Below are 19,062 nucleotides of genomic sequence, written 5' to 3' on the forward strand. Positions count from 1 at the left end.
CTCTCAATGAAAATCCTCTGGTTTGACCTACAATTCTATTTATTGTCTTTGAGTAATTGAAGCCACACACACGCTAGCACAGGGGAGGTTATTGTAAGCAGCACTTTGATTGGAAACAGATTCGACAAACACAATTTTCTGTACTTGCACTAAAAAAAGGGAGACTCTAAATTGGCTCACAAAAAAAAAAAGAAATTAATTCACAGACTTCCTCTTTCCTTGCCAACCATTATTTGTCTTTGCATTGTTCTATAGTCTACAGGGGCAGCTTGGGTTATCACACAGTCATTCCTCCCCCTAAAAGTGCAGAGGGAACACTCAGCCTTAAAGTATGAACCTCGGGACGTTAACACAAATATCTTTTACACGAGGACGACGTCTGTGAATTCGTCTCCTGCCAGGAAGAGAGGCGACAACCCTTATGAATCGTGCACGCTGTAGTTGTTTCCACACACACAGCTACGCTCCATACAGTGTGTAATTACACATTGTATGGTTCCGTTTATCCACGTTTCCATGGCAAACACACTCAAACTATTTCCAGGGCAGTCACATATGCATCTGGCAAAGTCATCTTTGCTCTGTGGTAAACCCCGTTGCCATGTGAACCGTGGGTGTGGCGTGGGGTAGAGTGACACGGGCGGTGGGTGGAGGGAAAAGTGTTACAGAGGGATCACACAAGGACACACATAGGGAAACTCGAGAGGAACATGTTGTTCGTATGTGTGTGTGAGTGAAGAAAAAAACAGAAGATGGGTGAAATGCATATGTGATTCATCTGAATAAAATGTTCCCTCAAACGCTACAGTAACACACACGCTACAAATACAGTCTTTGTGTTATGAATCAGGAAATGCTGCCGTTCAAAGGGAGAGGAAGGAGACAGAAAATCAAAAGAGGAAGCCAGCTTTTCTGTGGGTAAACTGGGCGCAAGGCTGGCCGCCGAGCTGAGTAGGACCAGGTTTTTTCCATGGAACATGTGCGTTTTCTTTCTTTCTGCACCGCTTTTCCCGCTTTGTCTTTCTATCCATGATTTATTTTATTTGTTCAAACTGCTGTGAGACCGTTATAAACATTAGTTAGGAGTTTGAATTCAGCAGAAAAAGTGTTTAATCCCTCCGCATCTGCAAGAAAGTCTAATTCTGACTTGAAAAACCACAAAAGTCAGAACCATACATTAAAAATTACTCCGTCTACAAGTTGTGTTAGCCCCACCCTGCCTGGTTACTTTTGAACACACAGTGTACAGTTGGTTGGTAGCATTAGCAGATTTACCACATGTACTTTATTAAACATTGGATTCTTGACCTCAGACGGTGACAGATGCAGGTTTCTCATTTCTGAAAGGCAAATTTTTTTTTTGAAAGCTAAACTGACGACGAGTCAACAACAGGACCCCTAACACCCCTCACCTAACATAGGTTGTTTGTACCTGACCCATTGTATGACGCACACTAGAGCAGTTTGTCTGTACAGGACAAACAGGTGGTGAACGTGCTTTAAAAGTTAGTTGCGTCTAGGCACCAAAACATTCTAGTTGGGGTTAAAGTTATTGCGCTAGTTTCGTTATTTGAATTACACATTTGGGTTCCTGATGATAGGTGCATGATGTTACAAAGACAAGTAATGGTACACATGTAACTTAAAAGAAGTTAACGATGTAGTTAGGTTTGTTTGACTCATCCATAAAGCCTGGATCCCACAGGATCCGTGTCCACCGCGTTCCGTCTGCGGCTCGGGTCTGGTCCGTCATACGGCGCGAGCCCTCGCCCACAGGAGGCGTTTCTGGTCCTCAGCACAGCGGAGCGCTGGCCCAAGCAGCTGGATTTGCGGGATCACAAGATCTCTTTCAGATCTATCTTTAACACTGATGTTATCGCGTGATTTCGCAATGTGTGCGCGATAATGTAGTTTGTTTCGCAATCTAGGGATCTTGTGAATCCAGCTGCTTGGGTCATCTCTCCGCTCCGCTGCGGTCCAGAAACGCGGGCTAGGGCGTGCGCAGTCTGACAGACCAGAACGCAGTGGACACAGGTCCTGTGGAATTTAGGCTTTAGGATGGGGAACAAGTCAGTTTGGCAAATGTAACCCTGTCTCGGGTTGCTTCCTCATATCCAACAAAGGGCCACACAAAGCTAAAAATTATCTGAACTCTGATACCATCCAAGACTAACCTCTATAAACAGATATTGATATTGCCCTCCCCGGCCTTGGAAGTCATGTTTGCAGCGTAATAAGCTATGGACATGCTACAACAAGCAGCCAAACAAACCATTACTCCACCAAGCACACGTGCTTTGTGTTTTTGAAAAGTCTGAAACCAAGGTGTCACCCTCAATCGAGTATTCCCCCATGCACGTACTGTTTTGGTTTTAGTTTTCCACAGGCGATATTACTTACCTGCAGGAGAGGAAGTGTAGAAATCGCTGTTCAGTGAAGCGCAGGAATAAAAAACATGCAGAAAATAATTACCTGTTGCAGAGGATGACTCCAGGCTTGTAGAAGGATTTATTGTTGCGCAACAGAGCGGGGCAGGTTGCTGCACCTGTGCACACTTGACAGAACCTACTTGCTGCTAATTTTGCTACTTTTCCCTTCTGCCGTTTATCATGTAATGATTTAAAACGTCTGTCCTCCAGGTGTCTTTTTGTCTCTACGATGTTTTGTCATTTAAACATCACCTGTTTTGAGAGGGCGGTGTTGACACAGCTTTAATTTACAAATGCACACAACGTCAACCTGTGCAGAGGTACAATAAACAAACGACACCAGTTGGAAAAATGCGCTTATTTAACTCTTAATATGTCTTTTTTTTTCTCATACATCTGATTTAATCTTTAAGGCTGAGTCAAACATCTTACTTTGTAATAACCGTCATACTTATGTCACTGTGCGTTTCATCTTCTTCACTCATAAATTAAAAAGCATCGTCAGCTGCAGGTCGACATTTACTGGACATTTACATTTTCTGGGGACCAAATAAAAACGTCCCGCTCAAAACATTACCAGAACATCGCACGTAACATTCACAGAACGAGAAAACAAAACATTTCTAGCTGGGCTATCATATTTAACAACAGCTGCATAGAAATAGATTCACATGACGCTCACTGCACCATGATTTAGTTGACATATAGGTTCCTCCACACTTCTCATTTGACTTTACAGCTCTACTCCGTTGTGTGTAATTAAAAGAGAGGTTCCCATTATTCATTTTATTCGTTTAATGTAACATTGGATTGTGAATATGTTTTTGAGACCCAGTTTAAAAAGTGTGAACCCCTCTTTCATTTTAATCTTTTACTTGTCAACCAAGTGGAACATCTATCCATCCAATATGTTCCGCTTGTCCGGGGCCGGGTTGCGGTGGCAACACGCAAAGCAAGGTGACCCAGGTGTGGTTTTGGTGCAGACAGTCTCAAGATGTAGGGTCAGTTTTAAGGATAGTGTCCATTAAAGAATTAAATACATGTTGGCATCTGTGAAGTTTTCATTGATTTTTTATTTTTTATTTTTCACACACGTGGTGATCATTTTGCCATTTCACCTTTTTAAGTCCCCATGAAATCCTGAAACAATAGACCAAAAGTGACTCAGTTGGATAGATGTTATCTCTGCACAGCAGCCTCCATGCTAGGCTACTAGAAGCTTCTCTCTAATCTAAGGCCATGTCCACACATACACGGGTATTCTTCAATACGTAGCTTTTTCTCTGTCCACACAAAAGTCGTTTTAGGTCACTGAAAACGGATCCTTTGTAAAACTCCTGCTAGGGTGAAGACTTTTAGAAACTCTGTTTCTGCGCATGTAGACGGCGTCTTAGGCTTGTGATGTCAGGCTGTGCACCGTTATCTCCTTTGTGAGGCGTCACTAATGAGGCAACATTCTTTGCAAAATGACGGACGTGAGAAAAACAGTGATGCTTAACAGGACTTTTTACATGTTTACACATATATGTTCGATTACTCATCTACTATATTGAGGAACAAGGGCGTCGGGATAGATTTTTTGACTTTTGACTGGCCGCGATTCTTCTTCTTCTTTGCATGACCGGGTTATATCGCCGCCTGTTGGTGTGGCATTCTCTTGACAGCGTTTCTGTTGTGTTTTTGCGTTTTTGTTTGGATGGGGATTTTTATTAACCGTGCTTGTGTGGACGGGGTTTTTTTTGGGAACGAAGGAGGCAAAAACTTGTTTTGACATGGCCTAATATTTGTCCAAAAAGATCCCACAGAAGCTGCTGTTCCAGAGGAAAGTGAGGTGAGTAAAACAGCGTGTGTTTTAGTGTGCAATGTGAGAAAGAGTGTCGTCTTTCACTTCTTAATAATAGAGGGTTACATTTCAATACAAAGGGGGGTTAAAACAAAAAGGGCTGTTGAGCGTGCCGGATGATTGTGCCGTATCCTGCCAGGAAGGGCTGTTGGGAAGCTTGAAGGTACTGTTAACTCAAAACACTCTGTGCGTTCAAACCGCAGAGAATCCACCCAGTTACAAAACATCCAATCCAGTGGTGACAGATGTAATGCAGCAGTTAGTGAGAGGAGATAATGACACATTTTAGAGAAGTGTCACGATAAGTTCACCCTGAAAATCCTCCGATTCTGACAAATTTTGCATGAAGTCAAACATTCCTTCACCGTGTGCGTCTCTATGATTGAGTGGAGCACACACCCTCAGTGCCTGCCCACACACACGCACACACACAACAGTAGCTGCGACACACGCCCCGGTCACGCCTTGTGACAGCTTTGTGCAGAGCGGACGCTGATAGGTGCTCTGAAATGTTTATCGAGTGTTCAGCACACACAGTGTAAAGGTCCATCTCTGTTCACACTCATTTATCCTGCTGTGAAATCCTGCTCAGCTGCAGCCAAACAAAGAATATCAGCAGCCTGCTCAGCTTGTGATTAACTGACAGATATATTATCAACCTCAGACTATTGATGGAGAAATGACAGAAGGGTGAAATCACTTCAAGCACGTGATTGGTGGTCCTGATGAAGGCCTCAATACTGTCATGATAGAAAGGAATGAATGGCAGGCGTACTACCAGACTTAGTTGACCTCTTCCTGCAGAGATTTAGTTTTTACTGCAGGTAAATATAGAGCTATAAAGAGTCCAAATATGATTGAAAGACAAAAAATCACAAGAGAACTCAATGACACTGTCTTTATAAACAGCTAAATTACCTAATTCAAGTTTGAAAAGAGAAGACCTTGGAGTTTTTCTTTAATTAAAACTATTTAAAGAGCACTGAAAACGAAGTAGTTTTAGGTAGAAGAAGAGACATTGTATGATTGTTAGCATGTTTTAATCCTGAAATGGGAAGTAAGTAAATAAACATTATTTATAAAGCACCTTTTAAAACAAAAGAGAAGAAACCTTAAGAAACAGAGATGTGACTTGCATGTTAATGACTTGAGACTTGACTTGAGGCATGATGACTCAGATGACATGTTTGTTCATAAGTTTGAATGTTAGCTGTTAAATATAAAATGATAAAATTCCATGTTGTCAAGTTTCTGTCTAACTATCGAGTATGTACACAGCTTGAACTGGGAGTCATGATTAGATGACTCAAAAAGCTCCCGGTATGTGACTGTCATGATTGGATGACTGGCTGTCAGTCAAACTCCTTGCTATGGCAACAAGCAACCTCAAAGCCCCCAAAGAGAATCCTCATCAGTCGTACTGGTTACTCCTCAATACGGCCTCAGAGCAGACCATCATCATGGCTGTGTCTGTGCCAAGATAACACAGATACAATTCATTGTCATACTTTTTGAACAGGTTATATAAATTGGCCAATTATGTCATTATTAGACGGGCTGCTAACACCTTGTCTTTTCTCTTTATAAAGACCAGATACTACAGGTAAGAGTGCTGGATCTTGGGTGGAAAAAAGTGACTTGACTTGCCTTAACTAAGGACTCGACATGACCTGACTTGCCCAAGAAAAAATGACTTGAGACTTGAGCAAAGATAACTTGGTCACAGACTGTTCAGAAAGGCCCGCTGTGAGCACTTAGGGTTTAATACTTGATTGTACAGTATTGAGTGACAGCTTGATTGGCCTCAAACATCTGTGGTGCTGTAAAACCTGCTGACAGTGACATGTCACATGAACATTTATCTCCCCGGCACACAGAAGGACCTCACACATGTCAATAACACAAATTAAAGTTGATGAGGAACCTTTGAGTTCAGGGTTCAGCAGGTGTCATGTGATGGTTTAGTGACGGGAGAGCAGTGGTCAAACCGAGGTCTGCATTTATCAAACTTTAAGAGTAAAACTTAAAAGAGAGATTTGGGTTGAAAAAAAGTTACTTCTCAAATTGTGTATTCCTTTGTACTTTCAGATGTTGTTTAGTGATTACATGGGGCTGGACGGAAATTCTTCCTGTTGGTATCTGAGGTACATCAAAGAAAACATACAATAAGGAAACTTTAGTACCACACTGACGAAAAAATATTTGCAAACTGAAACAAGGTTTGATTTCGTTTTGTTGTTTGTAGCTGTGCAAAAGAAAAAGTGGTATTACACTGACTCAAATGTTCAGATCAAATACAAATAATAGGCTGAACCTAAAATACTCCTCATGATGAACATGGCCTCATAAAGTTTGTTTAGTCATCTCTGCTTCGGGACTGAAGTCATGCAGGACTCTGAAAAACAGCTTTTCTCTTACATTTATCTGCAGGAATAACAAGTCCAGGATTTTTACTTTATTCTTAAATTAAGTCTCAACTTGAACCGTTCAAACTATAAAACCACAACAGGAGTTTACAAGCAGACTTTAGATATTAGATAGGAGACTCATTTAGCTCGGCAGACTAATGACAGTCACACGACTGGAAAAGAACATGTTCTGTAGTTCAAAGATGGTGGAATTGCTGAAATTGAATTTACTTCTAAGCGCTCTGAGGGAGATCTGTTCTCTTTCTGTTGGTTTGAATCATCATCCCACATGATTCAAAGCCTGGTGATAATATATGATCACCAGGATTTCACTGCAGTCACGTGTATTTCACAAACACAAGCATGAATTCCCCTCTGGCACTGTTTATGCCACATTTTTCTTGTGTGGCCAGGCTCAAGTTCAGATTCACAACCTCGTATCAGTATTTCCACATGTTCTTTTTCAGGATGTTTGACTCAGTCCCACGGTGCTCTGCAAATCTCTACACTGCAGTTACAAATGCTGTGCTTTTGAGCTGGCATTCGTTCTGATGAAAGAGGATGGGCGTCTGTTTAATTTTGGGTACGTTTCCATGATGGTAACAAAGCCACCGGCGGGAAAGTAGGAGGCTATAGAAGATGGAGGAGAGAGGGTATGGTGGAGGGGGTTTGGATCGGTAATGCCAAGACTCATGACTCATCGTGGCGAGGGATTGGAGGATGGGAGGAGAGGAATGCAGAGCCCGTATTGGTGGAAAGACAGTCCAAGGTTGAGCCACCATGTTCCTGTTAGTTTCCCTCTGCAGCACGGTGAGAAACATGGCTGCCTCACAGTACAGGCAGGAAACAATAATCTCAGTTATCTGTGTGCTGTGAGAATTCTTTCTAATGTTTACACAGCGAGTAGTTCACTCACTCACAGCATTCTCTAAAGGTTCATAGAAAATATGATGCATGTAGCCAGACTGACACACATAACAAACGTTCACACTCGAGTTCATTGTTTTTTAAGAGCCTCAGGCTCAACGGCGTTCACCTAACGTGCCTCCTGTTTGGCAGTAATCAAAGCCAGCTGGTTGGTGCTGTTCACCTGGTTTGCAGATACAGAGCAGAACATGTGGCGTCTGTTATGATGAGAATAAAACAAGGGGTTGCATACAAGTTGCCTGCAGCAGCCAAGGAATTTTGAGCCCTAAAGCATCCAAAACTTCTCAAAAATACCTTTTTGAAGGATTGGTAAAATAACTTCAAATGTTGCTGGGACAGTTGATCAAATTAACAGATTCTTTTCATTAAGATTCTGCATGGATTTGACCCTCCCCCCTTTGGTGCTTTTATAATGCAGAAAATCACTGATGACAGGCACACAAGGACGGCCTCTTTCAGTGAGAGCAGCTCACACATGGAACAGCTAAAATAGAACCAGGTGTTTGACTTTACCCTGAAACCTTTCAATGATCTGAGGTGTGCTTTGTCCTAAAGTGTGTGTACTTCTGTCCTTTGTTACAGTTCTGTCTGTGTTTTCATGACATTTTCTCAGCTGTAGTAGTTTTAGTGTGTTGTATGTAGCTGTCATCACACCTTCCCAAGGACTTCGGTTGAAAATTAGCCAAGGTGGCTAACCTATGTAACGCCTTTTCCATGCAGCTTAAAGCCTCATGAAATAAGTGAATACACACATAAATATTTGCATTATAAGTGTTTAACTTTCCAAGTGCTTCTCAGCGTCATAAACATTCTTATTGGTGTTTCTACAGTGAGAAGAAGAGTTGTTTTATTTTTATACTGACAACAGTTTGATGGTGCATGCTAGCACATGTTGCAAAAGCACAAAACATTTTCTTTCAGTGACGTATTTCTGACCGCTCGATCATTCTAGTTCGACTGTTTGGGAATATTTTGGCTTGTCTTCTTGCACGGAGTTATGTCAGATAAGATGCATACTTACAGACACTTGCAGAATAAAAATAACATGGTGCATACTAAAATGCACAAACTGACTTCTAACAAACACACACACAGCAGATAAGAAGGAGCTAAGCCAGAAAGCGTTGCAGGGGTTAGGCTCTGTCTAGCTTGCCATTAAGGGCTTTGGTGGACAGGGGGCCCAAGGAGTGGTTAACCTGCCCTGGGGAGCTCTGAAGGGTCGGCATGAGGGAAGAAGCTGGTGCTCAGGATGGAGGACCTGGGTGGGGTCTAAATAATCTTCTGCTCCTGTCTGTTGATGGTAATGTCATAAACAGCCTGGAATGTGGGATGCTGCTTTGTGTTAGCCAGGTAATCTGGGCTGTCAGCTGCAAACCAAGCTGAGATACCAAACAGCAGGTTGTCTCATATGACAACACTTTCTGGTTGACACCGCCATCAGCCTCTAATGTCAGTTAATTTGCTGTTGGACCCAATGCAGACATTTTGACCTGAACACTCCACGTCAGCTTGTTGTCAATGTGTACGCTCAGGTATCTGTGAGGCCGGGCTCAGACTACAGGAGTTTTGGGCTGACGTACCCCTGATTCGACCCTCCTGGCAAAGGGAGGAATCTAGTTCATCTAACGAATGATTGGTCCAGAACATTTGATTGTGTGAGCGCTTTACAGATCTGTTGTAAACCTCAGGGCTGCTCTGATAATATCATACCCGTTTGTTAGTGTGGAATTTAGAATCTGGGTGATTATATCTGTACTTGCTAGAAGGAAAAAACAGCCAATCAGTGAGAAAGGAGAGGGAGCATATTTCCAAACATCGCTAAAGATTCTAGCCCCTGAGGCTAACATTAGCTAGCATAGTACTCTTGACTCTTGACAAATCTCACTTCCAGATCTCGGTGAAGAATAGACGACCTGTGTCAACCGCGTCTCTCAAACAGATTGTCCTCCAGACTTGTTAAAGCCTCTGCTTTGTTCTATTTGGTTGTAATGCAAAGCATCACTACAGCAGGTTGCAGTCAGTCTCTGAGGTCATATGAGGTCACATAAGTCCAGGTAAGGGGGTACGTTGCCCCCTCTGGCACACCCGATAATCTCAATAACATCCTTCAGTGTGTCACCATTCATTTCTTATCTTTAAGTGTGTGCATGTTTGAGATTAGAGAGAAGAATACCTGTGAAGTTTTAAATCAATTATGATCTTTGGTCTGCTGCTGTCTGAACCAGAGCTGTGTTCTGGTCATTGATAATCACAGGGGAGTGTTCTACAGGGGATTAAGGGTCAAATTTAATGAGATGAAAAACGATACCACTCTCATGTCTCACCTTTGCATTTGCAGTATTACAGACAGACTGTCGGCGGCGACTTTCGGGGAAAAAAATCACAAGCGGCGCCCAGTTAGTAACGCAATTTCCATCAGCCAGCAGTGGTTGGTCTGCCAGAGAGGGTAGGCGGAGCTAAGCGGCTGCTTTTCCGCTCTCTGCAAGTGTTGCGAGTAAACAGTAATCTACTATGGCTGAACAAACAAAGAAAAGATGGATGACTACAGATACAACTTCAAAAATAGTGAAAATCCAAAGAAAAAGAAACAAACTCGACGCTCAGATGAAGGCAAACAGTCTGAAAAGGGAAGCGACCGTCAGCCAGGAAAATCAAGAGTTACAACCGGAACCAACATTTCTCTGATATCTGGGAAGTGTGCTTCCGCAATTATCGTATATCACCATAGGTGCCGCCAAAGAGAACAAAACTGAGATCTTTGAGATTAGCACTTTAAGTTTGAAGCTACAAATAGCAGCTGCTTAGCTTAGCTTAGCATGAAGACCTAAAAAGGTAGGAAATGTAAAATAAATATGCCTATCAAAACCTCAAAAGCTCACTAGTTATTAAACATCCTAAACTCATGATGACCATTTCTACTGATTGTGTAGCTGACATGTTTGTGTGATGTCCTGTGCATTTCAGTTGTCTTAAACAGCTGAGAGAGCTTTTACTGCTGAACTGAAGGACTGAACTTTGATAGAAGTGACATATTTCTATGCAAACAACCAACAACACTCACGTCAAACTACTTGAAAGGACAATGAGGGGAAAACAAGTTGCATCAGAAAAGTATGTGCGTATAATTAAACACCCATGCATCACACTCCACATTCCACACTCATTGTTGTATGTTCACTAAGATAATCAGCACAACCTCCCTCCTTACACACACACAACCTTCCCACTGACTAATAAACACTCCTTAATTTACTTTTGTAAACCTGCACTGATGTGAACTGAACCAAAAATGCAGCCTTTGCAAACTTATTCTGCAGTGTATAAATGATCTGTTTAGACCTCCAGATCGTACATGTTGAAACAGCTGTGCTGTGTTTGAATACTTTTTACCTGGAGACACACACTCGCAAACTCTCACACACACACACACACACACACACACACACACACACAGCAAGGGGGTTAAAACAAAGAAATATAACCACTCCACAATCTCCCAAACACCAGGGTTTCTCTAACAACACACAGAGAGGCCTTTAGAAAGACCAGGTAATGGTTTTGAGTGACTGGACAATGTGTCATACAAGTGTAATGTTACAGCCCTGCCTCCCTCTCTCTCACCCAGACCTGCAGCCAATGGCAGCTCAGCACAGTCCCCTCCCACAGCCACAGGCTTTAAAACTCCTCAGAAGCTTCTTCTCTTTTCTATCCACTCCGGTTTCTCCCCTCTGCCGGCCTGCCTGCCTGCCTGCCTGCCAAGCCAACCGAGCCACTCAGTCTGACCTTCACAGACTCATTTCATCTAGAAGAAAAGAACTCCAGATATCAAAATGGCAAATTATAGGACCTCTTTCAGTGTGAAGTCTACCCCTGGCCAAAGAACCTTCAGCAGCAACTCCTACTCTGAACCAAGCAGTATCTCCTCCCGCAGGAGCTACAATGTCAAGACTTCCTATGGAGGAGCCAACAGGGGCTATGGAGGATCTGGTGGAATCTCCAGCAGATCTGCCTATAGCGTGAGCTCAGCCATGGGTGGTGGAGGCTTTGGTGGTTCAGGCTTTGGTGGTGGCATAGGTATGGGCATGGGAGGGAATTTTGGTATGGGTGTTCAGGCCCCCATCACCGCTGTGACTGTGAACAAGAGCCTGCTGGCCCCCCTGAACCTGGAGATTGACCCCAGCATCCAGGTAGTCCGCACCCAGGAGAAGGAGCAGATCAAGACCCTCAACAACCGCTTTGCTTCCTTCATTGACAAGGTAAGAGTTTGAAATAGAAGCATGTGTGTATGAAAGTTAAAGTTAGCAGGACGCTGGTCTTGCTGTTCTCGTCAGAAACTGATCTAGGTGGGTGGAAAGCTCACTCACATGGTACTCTGAGAGTTAAGGCAAGAAAGTTCCTCTCCAGTGCTGTGACATTGTTATGCAATATTTGATAAAGAGCCCCATATGTTTGCCACATGCGCTGTAATGCTGATATCCTCACATTCACTGTGGGGAGAGAGTTGATTTATTCCCCTCTCTGCTGCTGTCGTCACCGCCCACAAATGAAGTCAGGGCAGAAAAAAAATGTGCTCAAACTTCGGGGTTAGGCTCTCCGTCTTTTTGGCACTGGCTGCCCTTTTATAGTGATGAAAAACAGACTTGCAGAAAGGAGTGACAGAGAAAGACAAAGAGAGAGAGAAAGCAATGGGTGTGGCAGGGCAGAGCTCAGGGCTTGTGATACGAGTTACCTTGGGAATGGTCCCTCCCTTTGCTGGGGTGTGGCCCTTTTCTGCTGCCCTGGTGGCCCCCGCCCCTCCCCAAACACACACATGCAGTCAGTATGTGTGCTTTTGTTGGCTTAATTACAATACAGTCCTTAACAGTGACATATTAAAAGGAGTGTCTAGCGAACGTATGATAGCATTGACTTGAAACTACTGTAATCTGCATTTAAGTTGAACATTTAGGCAGTACTCAGAGTGTGTGTCGTCTGAGGCCTCTGCAGTGGGTTAATATTTAAAAAGGCTGGTTGGTTTCATGTTCCCGTCAACATAGCAACTCTCCTTCTCCTGGCGCAATGATTAAAAGGAGATAAAGTGCATTTTGCATGCTTGAACACTAGCTCCCACACTGTCCTCTGTTATCTTGTGTTGGCCGTCCATGTAAAGGCACTTTATTATCTGTATTTAGTCCAGTTCAAAAGAAGACCAGAAGATATTATTGGTTAGATCTCACCTGAAATGTGTGAGGTAGCAAAGTCCACTACCTCCATTTTACTGTTCACAAATATGCAACAACCACCACCTTTTCACCTTCCACCTTCTCTCTTCAGCTCATAAATCACCCTTACGTTCCTCCCTGACTCTCTCCTCCCTCATCACATCTATAACACAGTTAAATATTTACCTTCCTGCATCTGCCTGGGGATGCAGCTTCGCCCCATCACCCCCTTCTCTCTCTCTCTCTCTCTCTCTCTCTCTGTATTTGTCTTTTCTGGCTGTGAAACTAGTGGTACAAAAACAGGAAGACATGCGGGAGAAGGGTTAACCAGCTCTAATTCCTCCATCACCGGCTTTTTCCAACCCCCCTTCCCCTCTCCACCTCCTGTCAGGATGCACGTACGTCAGGCCTTCCTTTGGAAAAGCACGCCTGGAAACACGGCCAGCAGCAGCTTACACAGCTCCAAAGATAGATAAGAACAATAAAGAGTGTAGACGGTGAATAGGAGGCATGGGGAGGTTGTTCCTGGTGATTGATTATAAGGATGTTGTTACGTAAAGAGCGGAGGAGACGGCACTTACATCAGAGTTTAAACAGAATGTCACAGTATTTCAAAACTGATGAAAAGGATTACGTCTATTCATATTCGTTACAGCTAACATGTGAGTCACGGGTTCTTTGGGATTCTTTCAAAGTAAAATTTTTTAATAACCCAAATGAATGAACCAAACTTTCTGCGTCCTTCTCTGCACATCAGGTCCGCTTCCTGGAGCAGCAAAACAAAATGCTGGAGACCAAGTGGAACCTGCTGCAGGGACAGACCACCACCCGCTCCAACATCGACGCCATGTTCGAGGCCTACATCGCCAACCTGCGCAGACAGCTGGACAGCCTGGGAAACGACAAGATGAAGCTGGAGGCTGACCTGCACAACATGCAGGGCCTGGTGGAGGACTTCAAGAACAAGTGAGTGTGGAGGAGAAAAAATGACCTGTTTTATCCAGCATTTAGACTAAAGAACCGGGGTGCATTATGGGATATTTCCACAACACATAGACACTTTGTTTTTGCTCAACATACAGCTGGATCTTTTTTACATCACAACAGTTCACTTCAGGAGACTTGACATACACTGAGTTAATATTTTAGTGGACTCCTCCCTACATCTGTCCATTGTCTTGCGTCATACGAACTCAAGAGAATTACAACACTGAGGAAGCATGTTCCAAACACACATTACTTTACATGTGACCGGTGGTTAAACAAAGCAAAGCAGTTTATAGCTTCACCCAAGAGGCACACGCCTCTGACACAAACAGGTACAATAGTGCCGCACATACTTGTCAGTTGTTCACAGACAAATGGAGCAGATCAGATCAGTTCAGAGCGGCCTCCAGGGGGAAATATCAGTAACACCTGTCTCACTCGGCCCTGAGTCAACACGCACTTTGTGAGTCAAACGTCCCAGAGGAGCTCAAGAGTTAGGGATGGACTGCTTGCACCTCCTAGTGTTCAGTTAGAATATAATCAGGAGCAAGAGCAGGAGATGAACCTCTTTAGGAAAGTCAAACTTTTAACCATGACCTCTTTTGCTTCTCTCAGGTATGAAGATGAGATTAACAAGCGTACCGAGTGTGAGAACGACTTTGTCCTCATCAAGAAGGTCAGCATCTTCGTTTACTCAACTTGAGATGAAAATATGATTGGAAATATTCTGCATGTCGGTTCTTCTTGATGGCTCACATTTAACAAGCATTTAATGTGTCGCAGGATGTCGATGAGGCCTACATGAACAAGGTCGAGCTGGAGGCCAAGCTGGAGAGTCTGACAGATGAGATCAACTTCCTCAGGTCGATCTACGATGAGGTACGGCACACAATCAGCTCACTGGGCGTTTCCTACTTCCTGCCAACCTCAGCTTTATTTATGATTTATCACTCCAGTCATGTCATTGTGTTGGTTTTTCTCAGCATCTGTTTCACATTTTGACTCGATCCATCCCTGGAACTCTAACTTGGGTTGGGTTTCCGTGAAGAGACGGGCTTTACTAATCTCTCTGTCCTCTATTGTGTCTTTTTACCTCTCCAGGAACTCCGTGAGCTCCAGGGACAGATCAAGGACACCTCAGTCATTGTGGAGATGGACAACAGCCGCAACCTGGACATGGACTCCATTGTGGCCGAAGTCAAGGCTCAGTATGAGGACATCGCCAACAAAACCCGTGCAGAGGCAGAGTCGTGGTACAAGACGAAGGTAAGGGAGAACTTTTGGATTTTTCTTTTGTTCGGGTTTCTTTTGTGACTTTACACCCGAACATTATCTCCTTACATTTGGATTCAACTCAACAGAAACTTTTATCGGTCCATGCATTGTTCTCGTCTGTAGGATTCCAGTTTTTGATGTCTTGTTTTATTGTTGTTTCAGTATGAGGAGATGCAGACATCCGCCAGCAGATACGGAGATGACCTGAGGAGCACCAAAACAGAGATCGCAGACCTCAATCGCATGATCCAGAGACTGACATCAGAGATCGATTCCGTCAAGGGACAGGTATGCTGTTCACAAATCATGTTGAACAAATATTCATATTTTTCTACTCGTTTTTGCACAAAGACTTATTGCTTTAAAAATCTTCCTCCAGCGTGTGAACCTGGAGGCCCAGATCGCTGAGGCCGAGGAGCGCGGCGAGATGGCAGTGAAGGACGCCAAGGCCCGCATCAGGGACCTGGAAGAGGCCCTGCAGAGAGCCAAACAGGACATGGCCCGCCAGATCAGAGAGTACCAGGACCTGATGAACGTCAAGCTGGCTCTGGACATTGAGATCGCCACCTACAGGAAGCTGCTGGAGGGAGAGGAGGACAGGCTCGCAAACGGCATCAAGGCCATCAACATTTCCCAACAGAGCAGTAAGTCAGCTTCATCGCCTTCGCATTGATTATCTATATATTAGATTAAAAAGATGCCAATCAACCTTCATTCTTTCTAATGGCCAGCAGGGGCATCGCAACTTGTCTGATTGTATAGAAGCGAGCCGACTTCTCCGATGATTTATTCCCTCAGTAACATTTTTCCTAAAGAGTTAATGCTCTCGATTTTTGGTTTCAAGTCTTCTTTAATACAGCATAATGTTTATTTAGTAATGTATGGCCCCTTTTAGAGTAAAACAGATGATGAAGCAGAGTATACTTTATGGTATGGCTACTTGTGATTGACTAAAGGCTGCCAGAATAATCTGTCAACTAGGATAGAGGACTACCAATGGTTATCCCACTGACAGTGTTTTTGTGCACTTCCTGTGGCTTGAAACGATCCTACACTTCTCTGAGTTTAACTATTCTCTCCTGTCTCCCTTCTCTCAACAGCAAGCTACGGCGGCAGCTACTCCAGCGGTGCCGGATACGGCAGCGGCGGATACGGCAGCAGCTCATACAGCAGCAGTGGGCAATACGGCAGCGGCGGCAGTGGATACGGCGGCAGCAGCGCTGGATACGGCGGCAGCAGCGCCGGATACGGCAGCAGCAGCGGCGGCTTCAGCGGCGGCAGCAGCTCCGGAGGTTACAGCCAAACCCAGACCAAGAAGAACGTTGTTATCAAGATGATTGAGACCAAGGACGGCAGAGTGGTGTCCGAGTCCTCTGAGGTCATCGAAGATTGAGCTGTCTAGTTTAGCGGTGTAGCTACCTGTCTGCTAGTTTTCCTGTTTTATACTTACAGTTCACCCCCCCAAAGTAAAATAAAAACATCTGAGCTTGCCAGCCACTCTTTTAGAGAGCCTAAACATGTGTTCCCCGAAGCGATGAATGACCCTAACACTACCAAAGATCTGAAAGGGACCAAAGAATTGATTCTGTATGTCTGATGTCTGAACTAAAACGTCTCAGAAAGTGAGATTAAAAACTGGGCAAATTGCAAACAAGAAAGAAGATTTTTATAAATGTCTAGCACTCCCTTGAAATCTATGCACCAGATATTCAATTTCATTCCAAACTGTGTCGCATCAAATGGACTGTGGTGTTGTCAAAGGACTGTGAATGTACTGAAACAGTGCTTCAGCGTTGTCGGTCAACTAATGTCTTAAACTTGCCTGCTACAGTAGGTAGTGCATGTCTGCCCTGTGCGTGTCTTGTAACTGAAACTGTCGGACCCCTTAGGAGGCTGCCCACGTCACACTGTTGTCCTGAGGTGCTGTTTTTGCTACCAAACAAAATAAAAATGTGTTTACTGAAAAGATACACGTGTTTGTTTTAATTATTGATGGTGACTGAATGAGAAAGGAAGAAGTAGCAGAAATAAGTTGTTCTGATTAGAATAATTTCTGTAATCAGGCACAGCTTTGTCATGTTTATTGGCATAAGCAAAGCCCACAAAACCTGGTATCATTTGAGGATCTATAAATGATCTATAACAACATGAGACAGCCCTCTGCTCGGAACACAGCAATGCTAATCAGAGTGTTTATGGATTCTGTTTGCAGAAGCCGATGAGAACTGACTCTAGCTAATTTATTAATAATAATAATGCATTTCATTTCATGGCACTCAAAGTCACCTTACATCATATAATAACATACAAGAAACAGCACACGAAACGGCAAAGCACCAGTAATAAAACATCTGTACAGTCAGACATGCAATAAGCAACGCAGCATAGCTCTGGAATAATTTCAAAGAAAATCAATAAGATGCAGCTGATGGAATTAAAGTGAGTTTAAAAAGTTTTATGAGCAGTTTTGAATTCTGTCATGCAGTCCAGCATGTGGATGTGAGGGGGAAGGCAGTTCCAAAGTTTGGGTGCAGCACAGGAGGAGGCCCTGGCACCCATTGTGCTGAGGTTGACGGCTGGCAGACCTGCTGATGAGGGAGCGAGAGGACAGAGTGTAGATCAGTGGTGATGTCTAATGTACTTTTTGAAGACGTTTGTAAGTTTCTCTTCTTTCAGTCTTTCATTCATAAAGGTAACGTTAACCTGCGAGATTCAAATGATATACATTTATGCAAATATAAATACATTAAATAAAAAAGGGGTATAAAATGGCATAATAAAAATAAACTTTGTTCCTGAGTGATGCCAAACAAAGACAATAATAATATTATTATAGTTACAATAATAATAATAACTTTATTTATATAGCACCTAGCACAAAACAGATGTTTAAAAAGGGCTTTGACAGACAAAGCAAAGGCAGGAACTCGGGAAGATAACAGAATAATCAGTCAATAGTCAGGCCAACCGGAGTCTACAAAATACAACAAAAGGCAAGAATACAATGCAAACGCAAAAGGTCAACAAGAATAACAGCAAATAAAAGTGATACAACAGGCGGATCTCGAAGGCAGTTAAAGTCATAAAGCAATACAAATAAAGAGATAAATGAAAGAATAAAAGATGATTATATTATAAAGATAATAAGAAGATGAGGAAATTAAAACAGATAACAGATTTGGAACAGTAAGACGTATAAAACATAAATAAATAAGTAAATAAATGAAAGCAACAAAGGATGTTATAGAACAATAGAAGAAGGAACATTAGTTTTTAAAGAGCATTTTAAAAAGTCTGTAACATATTCTGCACGCCTCCCCTCCAGTCACCTTTAGATTTCAGCCTCGACTTTGGAACGACCAGAAGAGTCCCATCCGAGGATCTAAGGGCACGAGATGGCTCATGAGGTCGGGGCAAGGCCCAAACGAGCTTTAAGAGTGATCAGAAAAATCCTAAAATCAATTCTTTACCAAACAGGGAGCCAGTGGAGGGAAGCAAGGAGAGGAGTGATGTGATGTCAGTAAGAAGCCAAGCTGTTGGACCAGTTGGAGGCGAGAGAGGGATTTTAGGGCGATACCGGAAAGGAGGGAGTTACAGTAGTCCCGTCGAGACTTTTCCAGGTCGGCATGTTGCAGAATTGATTTGATTTGGAGACAGTGGACCGAGGGAACTTTCAATCAGATTGATGTGTGAGTTGGAATAGTTGAAGATTATGATTTTGAGTCATTGAGCTGTAAAAACGAACATCACCAGCAACTTCAACAAGGTCAATAGAGATCATCATCATCATCATCATCATGAGAATCCTAATCAACATAAACCACATCCTCAATGCCGTCAGCATCAATAGCATCACTATCATTAAGGTCAGAGGTGTTCATAAAGAGCTGGGTCTTTAGCTTCTTCTTAAAGGTGAAAGGGACTCAGTGGACTGACTGGAGTTTGGTAGCTCGTTCCACCACTGGGCGTTCAGGTAGGCAGGAGACGTTTTT

The 19,062-nt window shown here is 43.3% G+C and overlaps 1 protein-coding gene across 1 annotated transcript; it reads left to right on the top strand.

Annotated features, from left to right (window-relative positions):
• Nucleotides 1–11,320: 11,320 nt before the first annotated feature.
• Nucleotides 11,321–17,036, top strand: krt8 (keratin 8). Its single transcript, XM_069659418.1, has 8 exons — nt 11,321–11,863; nt 13,566–13,774; nt 14,411–14,471; nt 14,579–14,674; nt 14,897–15,061; nt 15,233–15,358; nt 15,450–15,714; nt 16,171–17,036. Exons 1-8 carry the CDS (start codon nt 11,438–11,440, stop codon nt 16,461–16,463), a joined length of 1,641 nt encoding a protein of 546 aa, XP_069515519.1. The 5' UTR covers nt 11,321–11,437; the 3' UTR covers nt 16,464–17,036.
• Nucleotides 17,037–19,062: the final 2,026 nt, after the last annotated feature.

The sequence above is a fragment of the Semicossyphus pulcher genome, unplaced genomic scaffold (assembly GCF_022749685.1).
Source record: "Semicossyphus pulcher isolate SPU_LCO1_2020_fin unplaced genomic scaffold, fSemPul1.0.p SCAF_13, whole genome shotgun sequence".
NCBI classification, from domain to species: Eukaryota; Metazoa; Chordata; class Actinopteri; order Labriformes; family Labridae; genus Semicossyphus; species Semicossyphus pulcher.